This window comes from Balaenoptera musculus, chromosome 6 (genome assembly GCF_009873245.2).
Source record: "Balaenoptera musculus isolate JJ_BM4_2016_0621 chromosome 6, mBalMus1.pri.v3, whole genome shotgun sequence".
Lineage (NCBI taxonomy): Eukaryota > Metazoa > Chordata > Mammalia > Artiodactyla > Balaenopteridae > Balaenoptera > Balaenoptera musculus.
This window is the reverse complement of record NC_045790.1, coordinates 90,390,868-90,407,128: the sequence shown is the minus strand read 5'-3', so window position 1 is coordinate 90,407,128 and position 16,261 is coordinate 90,390,868. Positions and strand designations below refer to the sequence as shown.

The 16,261-nt window shown below is 42.5% G+C and overlaps 1 protein-coding gene across 6 annotated transcripts in view; it reads right to left on the bottom strand.

Moving 5' to 3' along the window:
- Nucleotides 1-5,632: 5,632 nt before the first annotated feature.
- The window catches only part of ZNF462 (zinc finger protein 462), a 142,539-nt gene continuing 131,910 nt past the window's right edge, over nt 5,633-16,261 (bottom strand). For 5 of the 6 annotated variants that reach the window (XM_036855780.1, XM_036855777.1, XM_036855781.1 and 2 more), the window contains exons 11-13: nt 12,784-12,916; nt 8,023-8,146; nt 5,633-6,942 (exon numbers count right to left, since the gene is read on the bottom strand). In XM_036855780.1, coding sequence (XP_036711675.1) covers nt 6,735-6,942; nt 8,023-8,146; nt 12,784-12,916 — 465 coding nt within the window. In that variant the 3' untranslated portion in view covers nt 5,633-6,734. Of the gene's footprint in view, nt 6,943-7,594; nt 7,741-8,022; nt 8,147-12,783; nt 12,917-16,261 lie in introns of all 6 variants that reach the window. The other variant, XR_005020329.1, reaches the window with a different exon arrangement.

Below are 16,261 nucleotides of genomic sequence, written 5' to 3'. Positions count from 1 at the left end.
CAGCGCGCATCTTGATCCAGTCATCTACCCGCTTGTCACTGCCACACATCCCTGCCGCCACCGTGGCCAGTTCTGGCTTCTGCTCCCCCATCCCGTGGCTGGCCACCACTGATGTCTAATCTTCAGACCCAGTGGACCTCCCCATCCATTTCCTGTTCACTTCTGGACGAGAGAGGAGGAGGAGGATGGCCAATGTGAGCTCTGGAGGGGGAGTGTTGGTGTCAGATCTCTGATGCTTTCCCAGAGAGCCGAGAGTTTCAGACAAAGACATTTTTCATCTACCAAGCTGCATATTTTTACTTAGATATTTTAAAAAGCAATCTCAAGCTCTGAAGGAAAATGTAACGTTGATGCCAAATCAGATGAGAACTAACACTTGGTATCAACAGGAATATATTTGAATTTTAAAAGGCTAGCTGCATCTGACAGCAGTGTGTCTCAGAGACTTAAGTCTGAGTCGGAGTAGGGGGTGGGGAAGAGAAGCGAAGAATCTTCAATAAATGTTTATTAAGACAGGGGACGGGTGGTAAATAGGGTGACCACCTATGACATGTAGGAAGTCAGGGAAGGCTTCATGTCAGAGGTTACACTTAGGCTGACTCTTAAAGGGACAGGTAATTTCCGGTAAGGAAAAGGAGTTCAGTACTGAAGGCAGAGGGAGTGGCATGTACAGGGCAGGGTGTTTGGGGAAAAAACCCTGACATTTCCAGGAAATGATGAGCACAGTACTTCGAAGCATCTTACGGTCTTTATGATCTAGTGTTGTCCCCTATCAGACCCCTTGGCCCTGAAATTTGGATAGTTGCAAGGAACGAGCACATCCTATAGTAATTTTTGTTATGCTTCGGGCTAAAGACTCACTAAATGTATATGAGTAACCAATTTCTCCTATGCCTCCCTAAAACAAATGTGTGCTTTTAGACACAGAAAACGTATTCAGTCAAGGCTGCCTTTCCCGAGTTGCCAGCAGCAACCCAGAGGTGGGGGCAAAGCCTTCACAACAGGAGCCTGACGGTCCAGCAAGCCCCAGCATCTTCAGGGGTAGTCACTTCTCCCACGTTGCATCTCTGTCCTCACCATTCGTGAGCTCTTGGAAGACAAGAGCCATGTCTGTTTGGTTTGTTGTTACCCAGTGGCTAGCACCAAACATTTGCTCAAAAATATTGGTGACGTGCATGGGTGATGGGACCAGCATCCTGTGCTTTCTAAATAGAGGGTTTCTATCTCCCCTTCTGTTTCCAAGGAAACACTTCTGTAAGTTCCTGGTTGTGGTAGAGGTTGCCAGCTCATGAGACCTTCCTGGGCACATTGGTAGACAAGACCACACACTTTCCAGCCCCTTGTGGGTTGGTGGGATTGTATGACCAGGTCTAGCCCATGAAGCAAGACGGGAAGTGATGTGTGCTACTTCCTGGATGAGGCATTTGAGTGGGTACATCACCTCCAAGCTCTCAGCAATGACCCTAGGATTCATGTGCTAAGATGACAGCAACATCAGATGGAGGAGCTTGGATTCCTGAGCCACTAGATGAAAGGGCATTCCCACTGACCCTCACTGCGAATCTGTGTAAGAATTAAACCTCTATGGTGCTAAGGAGTTGCCTTGTTGCAGCGCCTACCATGACTAATTTATCAGTATATTCTACTTCCTCTACATAAAACCAAGTGGGAGTATGGATTAGACATGAACTCAATAAAAACACTGTTCATTAAATATTTGATAGAGGCCATGAGAGAGGAATAGCTATGTTTTACAATGGACAAGTCGATTACATCACTTTCCTTTAGGAAAACACACAGAAGAAACTTCTTAACCTGCAGTTCTAGAAAAGGTGGAATGTCTCTGGAACATTCAATAATAAAAAGTTACTAAGAATGTGATTCTTGATTGAGCCGTTTTTTTGCCATGCCTCCCAGCAAGCTCAGAGCCAAGTATGTAGCTTATGCATGGTCTTGTGGAATGCATTTTTGCCAATTCTCTACTATGATTTTGCTCTTCAGTCATTTTCCCTTTAGGTCTTGATTTACCTAACTTTGTTTTCTCTAATTGTGTTTTATACACTCTGTAAGTCTCTTAATATCTTTCTTTTGTGAAGGAGATAAAAACAAGGAAGTGTGAGAATCAAATTTTTAGAATGGGCTCTGGATGTAAGCCATTCTTAACACTGGTGAAGGCAGACAGTATAAATTAGGCTTTGAGTTTAAAAATCAGTGCTGTTATTATAGTCCAGTAAAGATGTTAAAAAAAATTATTTTGAAATGATTAGATTATGGATTGGCAGAAATTGAATATTCAAATGCAATAAGTTAAACTGGTTACACGATCGTTTTGATTTGAGCTAGTTTCTGACAGTAATACTTGCCTGGTCAAATAATTTTAAAAAGCTAAAGTAGTTTGAATTCATCAATAAAAAGATCATATTAAAAGACAAAAAAATCCTTTTTGACCCATCTCCTAGAGAAATGGAAATAAAAACAAACAAATGGGACCTAATGAAACTTAAAAGCTTTTGTGCAGCAAAGGAAACCATAAACAAGATGAAAAGACAACCCTCAGAATGGGAGAAAATATTTGCAAATGAAGCAACTGACAAAGGATTAATCTTCAAAATTTACAAGCAGCTCATGCAGCTCAACATTAAAAAAACAAACAACCCAATCCAAAAATGGGCAGAAGACCTAAATAGACATTTCTCCAAAGAAGATATACAGATTGCCAACAGACACATGAAAGAAAGCTCAACATCATTAATCAATCAATAGAGAAATGCAAATCAAAACTACAATGAGATATCACCTCACACCAGTCAGAATGGCCATCAAAAAATCTACAAACAATAAATGCTGGAGAGGGTGTGGAGAAAAGGGAACCCTCTTGCACTGTTGGAGGGAATGTAAATTGATACAGCCACTATGGAGAACAGTATGGATGTTCCTTAAAAAACTAAAAATAGAACTACCATACAACCCAGCAATCCCACTACTGGGCATATACCCTGAGAAAACCATAATTCAAAGAGTCATGTACCAAAATGTTCATTGCAGCTCTATTTACAATAGCCAGGACATGGAAGCAACTGAAGTGTCCATCAACAAGATGAATGGATAAAGAAGATGTGGCACATATATACAATGGAATATTACTCAGCCATAAAAAGGAACAAAACTGAGTTATTTGTAGTGAGGTGGATGGACCTAGAGACTGTCCTACAGAGTGAAGTAAGTCAGAAAGAGAAAAAAACCGTATGCTAACACATATATATGGAATCTAAAAAAAAAAAAAAAAAATGGTCATGAAGAACCTAGGGGCAAGATGGGAATAAAGATGCAGACCTACTAGAGAATGGACTTTATACGGGGAGGGGGAAAGGTAAGCTGGGACAAAGTGAGAGAGTGGCATGGACATATATACACTACCAAATGTAAACTAGCTAGCTAGCTAGTGGGAAGCAGCCACATAGCACAGGGAGATCAGCTCGGTGCTTTGTGACCACCTAGAGGGGTGGGATAGGGAGGGTGGGAGGGAGGGAGATGCAAGAGGGAAGAGATATGGGGACATATGTATATGTATAACTGATGACAAAGCAGAAACTAACACACCATTGTAAAGCAATTATACTCCAATAAAGATGTTAAAAAAAAATCAGTGCTGTTGATTTTAATTTACCCTTCTTCCAGGTTTCATGACTATTAATTTTTCCTTTGATTTATAACAGGGTAGCTCAAAGAATAAGTTAATGATGATAATTACCGGTGCAGGATGTGTAGTAAGATAGTTTGTGGCAGTGGCTGTGACTTGCAGTTAAAGGAAAATAACTGTGCTCACGGGTTCAGGGTCCCCAGATGATGTTCAGTCACTGGCATTTCCTCCTTCTGAAGCTTCATACACCACTTTAACATTTTTGATGGAAAACATTCCCTCCATAAAATTTCCCCAGTTGGTTATAAATAGCTGATGCAGAAATATTAACATTTTAAAATCCCAGCTCACACCTCACCTTAAATTTACCTTTGCTTTTCATAATGGTTTAGATTTAATGGCTTGAAATCTCTCTCATGTACATGCATTGAAAGGCAATGCTATGTAATTTCTACATTTCATATCTGTAGTCATATCTGTAAATGATTTACAACAGATGCACATAGACACATGTGAAAAAAATTCTTTATTAATTTCTCACATTTCATTACAAAATGTATGTTGCAAACAACTTTGAATAACCTACTTGTGTGTTTTTTGTTGTTTTTTAAACCCTTGGCTTCAAGAACTCAGGATCTCCCTATCTTTTATCAAGTACTGGGAAATACTGATTTTATTGGAGTCAATAGGTTATCATTTTGCTATTTATTTTCTTCTCTCAAGCTCTGAAAAAAATGTCCTCTGTATAAATTAAACAAAAAAATGTTGTAAATTCTATGTCATTACAGTCAACAGAATTATAATAATGCATCCAAAATGTGCGGCCACAAAATATCAGGTATATGTTTGAAAAAAGAAAAAAAATGACATTCTAGCCTTGTTAAAAGGATAATGGTCCCATATTTTTATTAACAGGTTAGCAAAACAAAATCCAATGGATTACAATATTTACATGTTATTTGAAAAATAAAGTAGTGATAAAAGCATGTCACAAATATTTTCTTTTTTTTTTCTTTTTTTCTTTCTTTTTTTTCTTTTTTTTTTTTGTTTTTTGGTAACCATTACAAACACCCAATCCAGGTATGGAACTGTTTAGTACATTTGAAATGAGGCCAATTAAAAACAAATATGGACACAAAATGAATCTTTGTCTAGATAGTTCACACTTTCCCTTTTTCTGGTTTCCACATGATGGCCCCCATCCCTAAAAAAAAAAAATTAAATTAAAACAAACAAACACCCTACAAATAAAAATTAACAGCAAGAAAGTAAAAGAACAACATGCTTTTCAAGTAAGCACTTATTCCACAAATGCAATATCTTTCCATGGATTTTATTTGAAGCTGTGTGGGACACTGTCATCTCAGCAATTCCCCTTCCCTTTCTCCCCCCCTCCCCCAACCCTTCCAAGTAAAAAAAAAAACAAAACAAAACATGAAAACCAAAGGACTCACACACATACACACACACGCACACGCACACATCCAAGCTCACACGCACACAGGCTTCTAAAACCTAAGATTCAAGGAAAGTTCTACTTTTTGGAACGAAACCCTTTGTTCACAATCAGAACGTATTATAAATGTAGACTTAGATTTAGTCAGTCTAAGCTGCTCCCTCCTGAAAAAGCTAATATGGGGAAACAGAGCAGCTGGCAGCTAGATTAAAGGAAAAAAAAAAAGTAGTTCTCCAGGCTCCTTGTAGGATATAAGTATTTCATGGACACTCTCACCAAAGGGATGAGATTCGAGCACATCCCCTTGTCCCGCAAAATAAATGAGAATCCCCCCCACCCCCCAAAAACACAATGCAAACAAAAACAGAACACAGATTTAAAATCACACACAAAAGCCAGCCCATCCTAACAGAAATTATTTGTGTGAGACGGATAATGTGTAAAATTTGACAGCAACAAAAGGGTGAAGAGGACTTCCTCGTCTGGCCCACAAGCTGCATAGCTGTGCCGAAAAGTTTGGTTCTTTAGTTAAATTAAAAAAAAAAAAAAAAAAAAAAAAAAAATTAACTTCTTTGTTATTTCCATGTTTAAAATAAAAACGTTCCTATTCACAAAAAACTAAATCTCCCTTGCCCCCAAATCAAAACAACAATAACACACACACAAAAAAACAATTTATATGAAAAACTGAATTGTGCTGTGTTTGTAACACTCAAATTGATAGAAGATAAACGTGTGGCAAACAAAACTCCACAGTCACCTTAAAATTAGCTCACATGAAATCTACCAAATTCTAAATTATAGTTGAACACTAATAAACAGCTTACCTGGAATAAAGGATGACAATTCACAAACATTTATCTAATAATTAAAGTCTGTTTCTTTTTTTTGTTTTGTTTTTTACTAAAATAATTAAAAAAATCACAGTATTTTAAGAAATAAAACCCACGTGGGGATTTTAAGCACAATTTGTGTTCCTTTCTTTAAAACTCTTTTTTTTTCTCCATTCACCATCTTGCCCAGCAGTTCTCTCTACATTTAACCACAATGACGACAGGTAGTACTGACAAATGCAGAGAATTCCCTTGGTTAAGTTTGAGGTACTAGGAAACAGGTGACTGTTTGTTTTATGCAAAGCAGTTTTTTTGTTTTGTTTTTGTTTTTTGTGTTTTTTTGTTTGTTTTTTCCCAAAGCGGCTGCAGTTAGGTCTTGAAAAAGCTTAACGTATTAAAACTAGAAAAACGCACCAAAAGTTGTGCGTCAAAAAGTTGTTCCCCTAAGAGAAGTCTTCTACTGTCACGGAGCTTCTGTTTCCACATACTGTCCAAGACCACCATAGCGCACACATGTGCAAGGGAGGTGCTTTGTATTCCGCAACAACTGAAACTTCCACGATGAAGATCCGGAAGGAAAGATGTAGTGATGGAAAAGGAGCCACATATTCCAACCATTTAAATAACTTTAATTTACATACTCACTCACACAGGTACCAGTGCTTTGAAAATAGATTGTTCAGTCCTAAAAAGCAGCTTTGTTCTGTCTTCTCTTTTCTGTCCCCCCCTTCTCAGCCCAAGCTGGCCCTCCCACTTTTTTTCATCACGGTTCAAGTAAGAGGTGATTAAGAATTTCACCAAACGCTTATTCTTTTTTGGCCTCTGCATTCTCCAGGAGAGATTTGTCAGCAGCTACTACACAGATGGCTACTGGTTCATTCTTTAGGGAAAAGTCTATCCCGATTGCTTCGTCATCTTCCTTTTCCTCTATAGAGGGCACCTTAATACTGTCCTCCATGCTATCTTTCAGGTGGATTTCTTCTCGGCTCACCTGCTTGGTGTCATTCAACGCCCTGGAAAAACATTCATGGTAGTGAAGGGTGAGTATATATATATATTTTTCTAGTTAAACAAAAAACATTCATGTCCTTATTTCTCTGATCCTAAAAAGGTCTTGGGGTCTTACAAGTATGACTGAACTGTGAGTGATTTGTCCTTGCTACCTGTTATGCTTAGGTCATATATTTTTGGTATCTTATCAAAAAGTTGAACCTATAAAAATATCCATTATCATACTATGTTTTGATTACACCATGCTTTGATTCCAGATCAACATAATTATTTTATGTTCCCTCCTGTACTGGGAACAATGTAAGTCATAAGTGGTCATAGCAAGAACTGTCTTATGCTCAGACCCATCAGAAGAACCTAGAAGCTTGGAGATTTGCTATATTTATTCGGACTAAAAGAGCAACTCAGGTATTAAAGATTTAATGGATAGGTCCAGAAACAACAAAAAGCAAAAACCTGAAGACGGGACCCATGTCCTGGGGAGCTTAGTTACATTCTCTGAAGTTTAGATGCTTCACGTTTCTGGGCATTTTCTGCTGGAAGGACCAACTCCTAGGTTCTCCCAGCGTCTGCTGGGCTCTAAGTGCCTTATCTAGGGGACAATTTTCATGTTCAAGGATCTTATGAGTGCTCTACAGGTATGCTCCCACCTACCTGGGAGGCAGGCAGAAGCGGGCTCTGTCCCCGAGGCAGAGCATTGAAGGCACCAAGAGGTGCGTGGGAAGGTTCAAGGCCACTCAGGGAATGAGTCATCACAGAGGCAGGAACAGAAGCCAGATCTTTGGACCCCGGTCCACGCTCTATCAGAGAACGTCATGCTAATGAAAGCTGAAGGGACACGGGCTGGAGAGAGCGCTACACTTCTACACGAGGGCTTGAGCGGGATCTGTCATTCGTAAAGATGATCTTTCCTCCTTTGACTTGTGTCTGGGTGACCATTTAAAAACCAGCGGAAAGGTAGAAACCCAGTTCGTTACAACTGCCTCTCCTCCCATGCCCGGAAGTGTGACACAGAGGGGTCTATGTATTGTCAGGAGAAACCGCCACCTCGCACGATGGGCGAAGGCCTTCATGGGACTTACATGCCGTGTCTCAGCACGTGCCTTTCCCACTCAGAGCCCTGGGAAAACGCCCGTCCGCAAAATTCACATGGAAAACGCTTCTCAGTGTTGATAGCAGCCCCATGGTCAGAAAATCTCATCAGATCTGTGAGGAGAAAGCAGAAGTGTTACCTGTGTGCTGGGGAGCGGGAAGAAGAGAAGTCAACATCCATTAGGAAACCTCCTCTCCTACCTTCCCTCCCAAAGCCATTCAGTGAAACCATTGCCAGATTCCTTACTCTTTCTCCTACTGGCTTTTCACCAAAGGATATTTCTTGAAACTCTCTCAAGAACTGTTTCTGTGGTTCCCGAGCCCCAGGTGTCCTCACTTCTCCTCACCTCCCAGTTGCTTCCATCACAAATAACCTGGGTCTGTCTTGCCTGAAAAACCCCTTCTGTTCATTCCAATGGCATCTGAGCGTTTTTTTCCTATCAAATCTCTCCCTTCTGTGATGCTCTGTATCAGTGCCTCAAGTTTAGCACCTATTTTCTATTTGACACAAGTTTATCTCCACTCACTAAAAAAGCACCAGACCAGGAAAAGCGTGGTAAGACCTCAAGGTTTTGACACATTCCAAGGAAGGCTGAGGACTCACGACTGGTGGTCATGTGCCATGGATATCAGAATCAACACCTCCCAGGGTGACTGCGAGCACTGAGTGAGATCTGTAAGCAAAGAACCTAGCAGGAGTGAGTCCCGGGCATCAGGGAGGCCGGAATGTGAAAGCGTGTCCTCAGCTAGTAAGGTATCCTGGCCAGCTGCCCGGCATCTATGCCTCAATCGGTATATTCTTTTTTTTTTTTTTTGGCTGTGTTGGGTTTTCATTGCCGCGTGCAGGCTTTCTCTCGTTGCGGGGGCTACTCTTCATTGCGGTGCGCGGGCTTCTCATTGCGGTGGCTTCTCTTGTCACGGAGCACGGCCTCTAGGCGCACGGGCTTCAGTAGTTGTGGAACACGGGCTTCAGTAGTTGTGGCTCGCGGGCTCTAGAGCACAGTCTCAGTAGTTTTGGCGCACGGGCTTAGTTGCTCCGTGGCATGTGGGATCTTCCCGGACCAGGGCTTGAACCCGTGTCCCCTGCGTTGGCAGGCGGATTCTTAACCACTGAGCCACCAGAGAAGTCCAATTGGTGTATTCTTGAACATGGGGATATGCACACATTTCTGGATAGCTCTGTTGTTAACATCAAATGTTGACTGTCGTTTTATTTCCTCCACGGCCCTGGGCACACGCGAGTGGTCTGATAAACGCGGACTGGCTGTCTGATTGTTTCCAGGCCGCTCCTCCTGGCAAACGCAAAGATGAGAGCCTACATGGCCTCTGTGTTATCCTGAGCCCCAAGCCCATATGTCTTTGATTATACCACGGAGGGCCAAATCTTTACGTGCATAATAAATAGCAGGACCTAGACGGCGCTGCAGCCACGCTGCAAAGTGAGGGCAGCACACGGGGACATGTTGATCATCTCTGCATATCTGATCGCTGTGTGTCTGTACCTACAGGATGTTACAGGAGGATGTCTCCTGGTTGAAACACTCCGTCTGATAAAAATCCTCAGGATGACGTTAACAGGCTAGGTGTCTCTACGCTGCCTTCATCTTCAGCACAAAAAGCTCTGTGAATGGGGCCAGTTTTAACAAAAGATGAAACATTTTCTCACAAATTAAGAAGATCACCACACAAGCCATTAAAAATAATTGCACAGACTATCTTCCTTGATTCTTTTCATTGGAAATGAGACAGCACCATCTGCCCTGCGCATTAATTCCTTAGCAGGGATTATCTTGGGCAAGAAATCAGCAGAATGCCTTCCTAACTCCTCCCAGCTGCATAATGAGAGGGGGTGGGGAGGGTCCTGCTTGGGTTCATGTTGATTTCTTCACGCCTGGTTTCTTCTCTTTCAGATTCCCTCTGAGCTGCCTTCTGAGGCAGGACCTGCAATGTGGCCACAGTCAGTCCCCTCCCTGGTTCTCGTGCTGGGAAAGGACGCTGGGAACGGGGTAGCTCCAAGGACGTGAGCCCCCCGAACTGAGCGCCCGATGAGCGTCTACACTGCCAACGCGGGGCCTGCTCCTGGCACACTCACTCGCTTACCCTTAGGAAACATGAAACCAGCCACCTATTCTTTCCAAGGGCTCATGCTGTTTCATCCTCAAAGGAGGAGGCCAGTCATTACCTGTCACACATCAAATGGCTCTCCATTAGCCCCGAGAGCTGTGCTAAAGCCACCTCCCGCTCTCTACTCCTGGAAGACAGAATGTCTGGCAAAAACACCCCGAGGCTATTGTGTGCCGGTTCTTCTGGTTGGCAAGAATACACCTAGATGGTGGAAAATTGATTCAAAGGCAATGAGACAAAGGAGGCTGTTCTTTCAAGGATCGGGTGAGGGGTACGGGAAGGTTCTTGCTAGTAATTCCCATTAACGTTACTAGAAGTGACTCATGTAATTCCCCCACCCTCTGAGAGAGGAATACAGGCTTCTCCCCACCAAGACTTTTTTCCCCATGCTGTTAAGGCTCACGAATGTGGATGCTAAACTTTCCAGGGACAGGCGATCAGACACCATGAAGTTCTTTCCAGGCAAACAGAGCTGGTCTGATGCCACAGTGCTCGTGCGAGGGGGCGGCCAGGCTGGGCAAGCAAGGGAACGTGCCTGGTGCTCTCACATCTAACTGCCATCTTTTTCTTCTCATTGTCTACGCTTTTATTTTAGAGGCGTCACAGGGGAGGGGAGGACTAAAAGGGGTTCTTGCCTCTGCAATACTTATAACCTGTACAATCATGTGTGCTCGGCTCTAGAGATTAAAAAGTCATGGTACCCGATGAGGAATAGTTCATTTCCTGGAGAGGAACGGTAGGGCACAGAGCACCATGAAGAAAAGGAGCCTGTGTACCCTCTGTCACAAGCATCCTCTTCCAGAGAACTCTGGAAACAGTGCACAGACGTTAAAGAATTCATCACTGAGAACATATTTGTGAAACGCTAAAAAAAATAAATAAAGGAAAAGAAAATTAAAAAACCATGCTTCTCAGATCACAGCCATTTTCCTTGTAAGCAACAGATTACTACAGCCCCTACTAACAAAAGCTGTAACATGACAAGGGCAATCAGTCTATATGGTGCGGGTGTTCTATTTATCCATTTAGCACGGGCATGGGGGTTCAGGAGCCAAACTGGATCCCCACTCAGCAAATCTGTGGTCTCCTACTACGGCAGAGGTGAAAGATGGTGGGCGAGGGGATGGGGCTGGAAGTCAGGGCAAGTCAGGAAGAAGAACAGGGAGAACCTCAGGGGGAAGTGGCCACCAAGTCGGCTTTCTTAGGCTTGCAGACTGACCAAGCAAGAAAAACCAAGAAATTCCGCAAAAGTGCACCTTACAGTGAGGCCCTAAGGGCCACTGGATTGACAGAATTCAGGAGCAGGTTCCCTTCAATGAGAACATCCCGCTGTCCAAAGGGTAGGGGAGACGGTATGTAGTGTAAAAGACATTTTGCCTTTGGAGCCAGAAGACTTAGACTCAACCTCCAGTGGTTTTTTTTTTTTTTTTTTTTTAAACTTTGAACAAGCTCTTAAGTATCCTGGGCCTTTGTTTCCCCATTTGTAAAAATGGCAATAATACCATCTACATTGCAGGGTTTTATCATTATCATTAGCTGGTTACTATGTTCTAGGAACTAGACTAACGTTTGTGTGCTCTCTCATTTAAGATTTACGCAACCCTAGGAAGTGACGTTGGTATTATAAGGATGATGAATGCACAAGGAGATAAAATAATTTACCCAAAGTCATATAACCAACAAGTAGCAGAACTGGGAGCCAAATCCAGACAGACCAACTGCAGAGCCCTCTAACATTATGCAAGATTAAGGGAAAAAGGTATAAAAACCACCAACACTGGGCCTGGCACATCACGATGCTCAGTAATGGCAACTAATACCATTCTTCTCATCACTGGGATTATGTCTATCACATTTATTTCTCAGGTCTAGGTTATCCACGTGCTTTTGATAAATCTGCAATAACTAAAGTAAGATATCCCAACCTATATTCTTTACGTATAGTCTTGGGTTTTCCACAAGATTCTATGTTGAGCAATATAGAATACCAACTCTAGATCATGTAAACGTTATGTCTACAACTAAATATACTTTGAAAAACTTGACTTTGAAAATAATGATAGACTCACAGAAAGTTGAAAACTAGTACAAAAATACCACAAAACCTTTCCCTGTAAACACAGCCAAATAAAAGCCCCTGGTCTCTCTCTCTCTTTACAAAGCAAAAGCAGTAGCAAGGGGGTTAAGAGGAGGACCATGCAGAAGGACACAGAGAGAGCTCAAGCCCCCTGCAGCTCCCCCAGCCCAGCGGTGTACACCCCAGCAGAAGCAATTTTAAATAAGCGTTCAATTGGAAGCTCATTTACATTCCTCAGTAGCTTTTACAGGACCATCCATCTTGCCGTCTGTCCTTATTCTGCAGATTCCCTAGATACCAGTTTTCCTGAATAAAAAACCAATCATCGCCACGTATTTTTTAACGAATGTATTTCCCGGTAGTTTCTAGAGCCGGTACTAGTTTACAAGACACAGCCCCTGGCGTGTTTCTTAAGTCAGTCTGCTCCGCGACTCAACGAAGAGGGGCCATTCCTTCTGTTACCCCTACAACAACCTTCTGCCTCCCCTTCTGTCTCAGCACGGCCGGGCTGGATGCCAGCCGGGGCTCAGAGGGCAGGGAAGGGACCTACCTCTGTCATCAGCCTTGCTGTTCATTTCTTCTTCCTTGTCCTCCTCATCACTGCTGGAGCTCTCCATCTTCTCCTTCATCTGTTCCAGCTGATCCAAGTTGACTCGTCCAACCAGCTCAAAGTTACGGCTTACCTGAAAAAGACCCAAACAGACAGTGGAATCACAAACCACAACTGAATGCGGTTCTCCCCGGAGGACAGAACTTTCCAACGTCATTTTCCTGTGGGTGAGCTTTTAGAGCCAGGACCAAATAACCCCAGTGCCTAAGAGGTCCTTTCTTCACGTTGACTCTCTCAGAGGTGTACCTGCCATTTACTTCCACATTCATTTTCACCGGAAGTGTCAACACCGGACCTTCCTTACCAAGTTCAGTAAGAAACATGAGCTATCGTCAGCAGAAAATCAAAAGTATCGTGAAGCCTGGGGTGTAGAGTAGGTGTCCAATAAACATTTTTGGAGTTGAATTCAAGGATGTACCTTCTGTAAACTACCCAAATTGTGGTTTCCTTCCCCTTTCTGGGAATGTGGCCTTTTCTGATTTTGGCTTTTGGAAACATGTATAAGAAGTGTCATACATGCATATTTATGAAGTTATGTTTCTGGAGGTGAAGTGACTCTGTAAGTAACCTGAAAACTAGCAGTGAGAGTCACAACATTTCCACCATGAGCCTATCAACCTGGAGGGCTGTGGGCTGTCCTAGCTTTGACCAAATGACAGCTATTCGATTACTAACTCCAGTTTAGATGTAAGACAATATTGGTACTGTTTAGTGTTACTAGTGTTTCTGAAGCTGACCACAGCCTATTCATCACAGCTGGGGATTATCTGAGAAAAATCTAGATGACAAATCCCTAAAAACCCTTTTAAAGTGTTAACTATGGCTGATTTTTGTTTACATAAAACGTGGTTAGAATAATGTGGGAATCCAAACTGTCTTCAAAATATCATCCAAGAGAAATAAAAATCCACCCTGAGAAAATTCTGTAAGGATATTCTGTTTGGGGTTCTCATGTCAATGGTAGTACAAAATGCAACCCTCTTCAATTAATCTATTTTCAGAACTTCTTCAGTTGCATGCATAGAATTATCAGCAACGACAGCACAGGAGTCTAGCCAACAAAATGACTCAAACCAATACAGTGATGGGTTCCGTGCTTCCCCTGTGGGGACCAGGGAAGGGGCCCATGAAGATAAATAAGACCCAGTTCTGGCCTCCAGAGGCTCAGAGTTTAGTTGAGGAGGGAAGACAGACTTCATTAATGAGACTCCAAGGCAGATTTCCATAGCTGCTACAGGAGAGATAGAGCGTAATGAGGGCGCAGGAGAGGATAGGGAGCATTTACAAGACAGTTCCAAAATATTCCCTGGGACCAGCCTGGAACAAAGATGTGCTGAGCACCACCACCAATTCCATATGCCTGGCAGATGGAAACATCATCATCAACTGTGACAAATGCGAGAGAAAGAGCCTCAGAGCATCAGGGCCAACAGACAGTCCTGTGAAAAAGCTTAATACTGTCCCCACAACATCATGTTGGGAGTCAGCCGCGTTGAAAAGGAGCAAGAACACTCGGGATGAAAGCTCTCTTAAAGCAAGAGAAACGATCCATTGAATGAAATCCATGAAATCAGTTGACTTGGAAAACAACTCAGCATGAAGGTGGAAAAGACCTCTTCGTCAATCTCAGCACTAAACCCTCAGAGAAGGCAAATTCCTGTTTTGCTCATGAAAAAAAGTTTTAAAAATGAATAGACTAAGGTGAAGAGGAGGAAGTCAAGTTAGAATCTTTCTTCCTCTCTTGAGTTCACAGTATCAGACGACAAAGGACTTGTGCACAGAGTACCTTCCTAATTAGGGCTTTATCTATTTACTATCCTCACTCCTACCGACCTATATAGATTTTTAAAAATTTATAACACAGAAGCAAAAAGGGAGGGCACAAGGAGCAGGAGCTTTGAAGTCAGACAGACCTGAGCGCAAGTTTCGGGTTTGCCGTGAACCATGAGACTCCGGGCAAATTACTGAACATAAATGTCCTCAGTGTCCTTGTTTGTAAAAGGGGGCCAGCATAGTACCCGAAACACAATAAATAGTTCACCAAATTGTGGTTTCCTTCCCCTTTCTGGGAATGTGGCCTTTTCCGATTTTGGCTTTTGGAAACATGTATAAGCATCGTAAATGCATATTTATGAAGTTATGTTTCGCCACAAAGTCTACATTTTAATCAAATAGCATTTATGACAAATATGTGAATAAAAGTTTTCTGGGTTGCCAGTTTTTTTCAGGAAAAGCAGGCAAGATTCCAATTGGCCTAATCTCAAAATATGCAAAGAAACAATATTTTGAAATGATCGGTACTTTAAAAGGCAGCCTTTTCCAATAGCTTTCTCCCTGCTTCAGCCAGGGCAACTATAAGCATGTAGAAGGTGCAGGAGAGGTGGCATTGCCAGGAAACAAAAAAAATGAAACCAAGAAAGGCCAAAAAACAATCCTCAAACATCTTTAATCCAGCAGTTTGCATTCATTCATTCATTCATTCATTCAGGACTCCCGGGGGCCCTGCTGTATGCCAGGCCCTGTGCCTATCAAGGAACTCACAGAGACAGAAGGAGATCTGTCACCAAACCAAATGTTATTTTTTCTTTTCCTCCTTCCTGTTTCTTTTCCTTTTACAGGAAAACTGTTAGCATTTTGGATTCTGCACAATTTTATGAGTACATGACATTTTCATGGTATAACGTTCACCCGGGGCTCACCGAGGATTTATTTGTCCTAAAGATTTCTAAAATCTTTGTTTAAAAATAAGAATGAAAAATTTTGCTATGTAATTAGAAGATTTTAAATTAAAAACTCTTTATAGGGTTGAGTTCTTACTATACTTTAAATCTCTAAACCAGCAATCCAGGATTAATCTTCACACAAAAGGAAGACTCCTTGCTGCACTTCTGAGCCACCGTCTCTTTCCTGTATTATTGCAAGCCCCTTCCCTCCCTCCCTGCTGGTTTCCCAGCGTCCATTCTCACCACCTCTTGCATCTAACCTCCAGGGCGGTCTGACTGAGTGATTTTTTAAAAAAAAATTAAATCTGCTCATGTCAGACTCCACTTGCCCTAAGGATGAAACCCCAACTTCTTACTGAGCTTTACATGTCCCCCCCGACTATCATCTTACCCCCTGGCCCAACCTCGCCCTCACACTGACTGCCCTTTGCTCCCACCACCCTGAGCTTACTGAGGTCCCTGGAACAGGCCAAGCTCTTGACTTTGTGCCTCTCTCCGCAGAGGCCATGTCCTCTGTGTGAAATTCTCTCAAGCCTGCCTCGCTCACACGGTGTCTCCTCAGCCTTCCAGCCTTGCTCCAATGTCACTGTATCTGGGGGACCTTCCCTCAACACCTCCTGGGTTAAATATCCTTGCTCTAGGTTTCCACAGCACCCTCCCCTCCCCTTTTATAACTCAGTGACTGTACAGCCCAG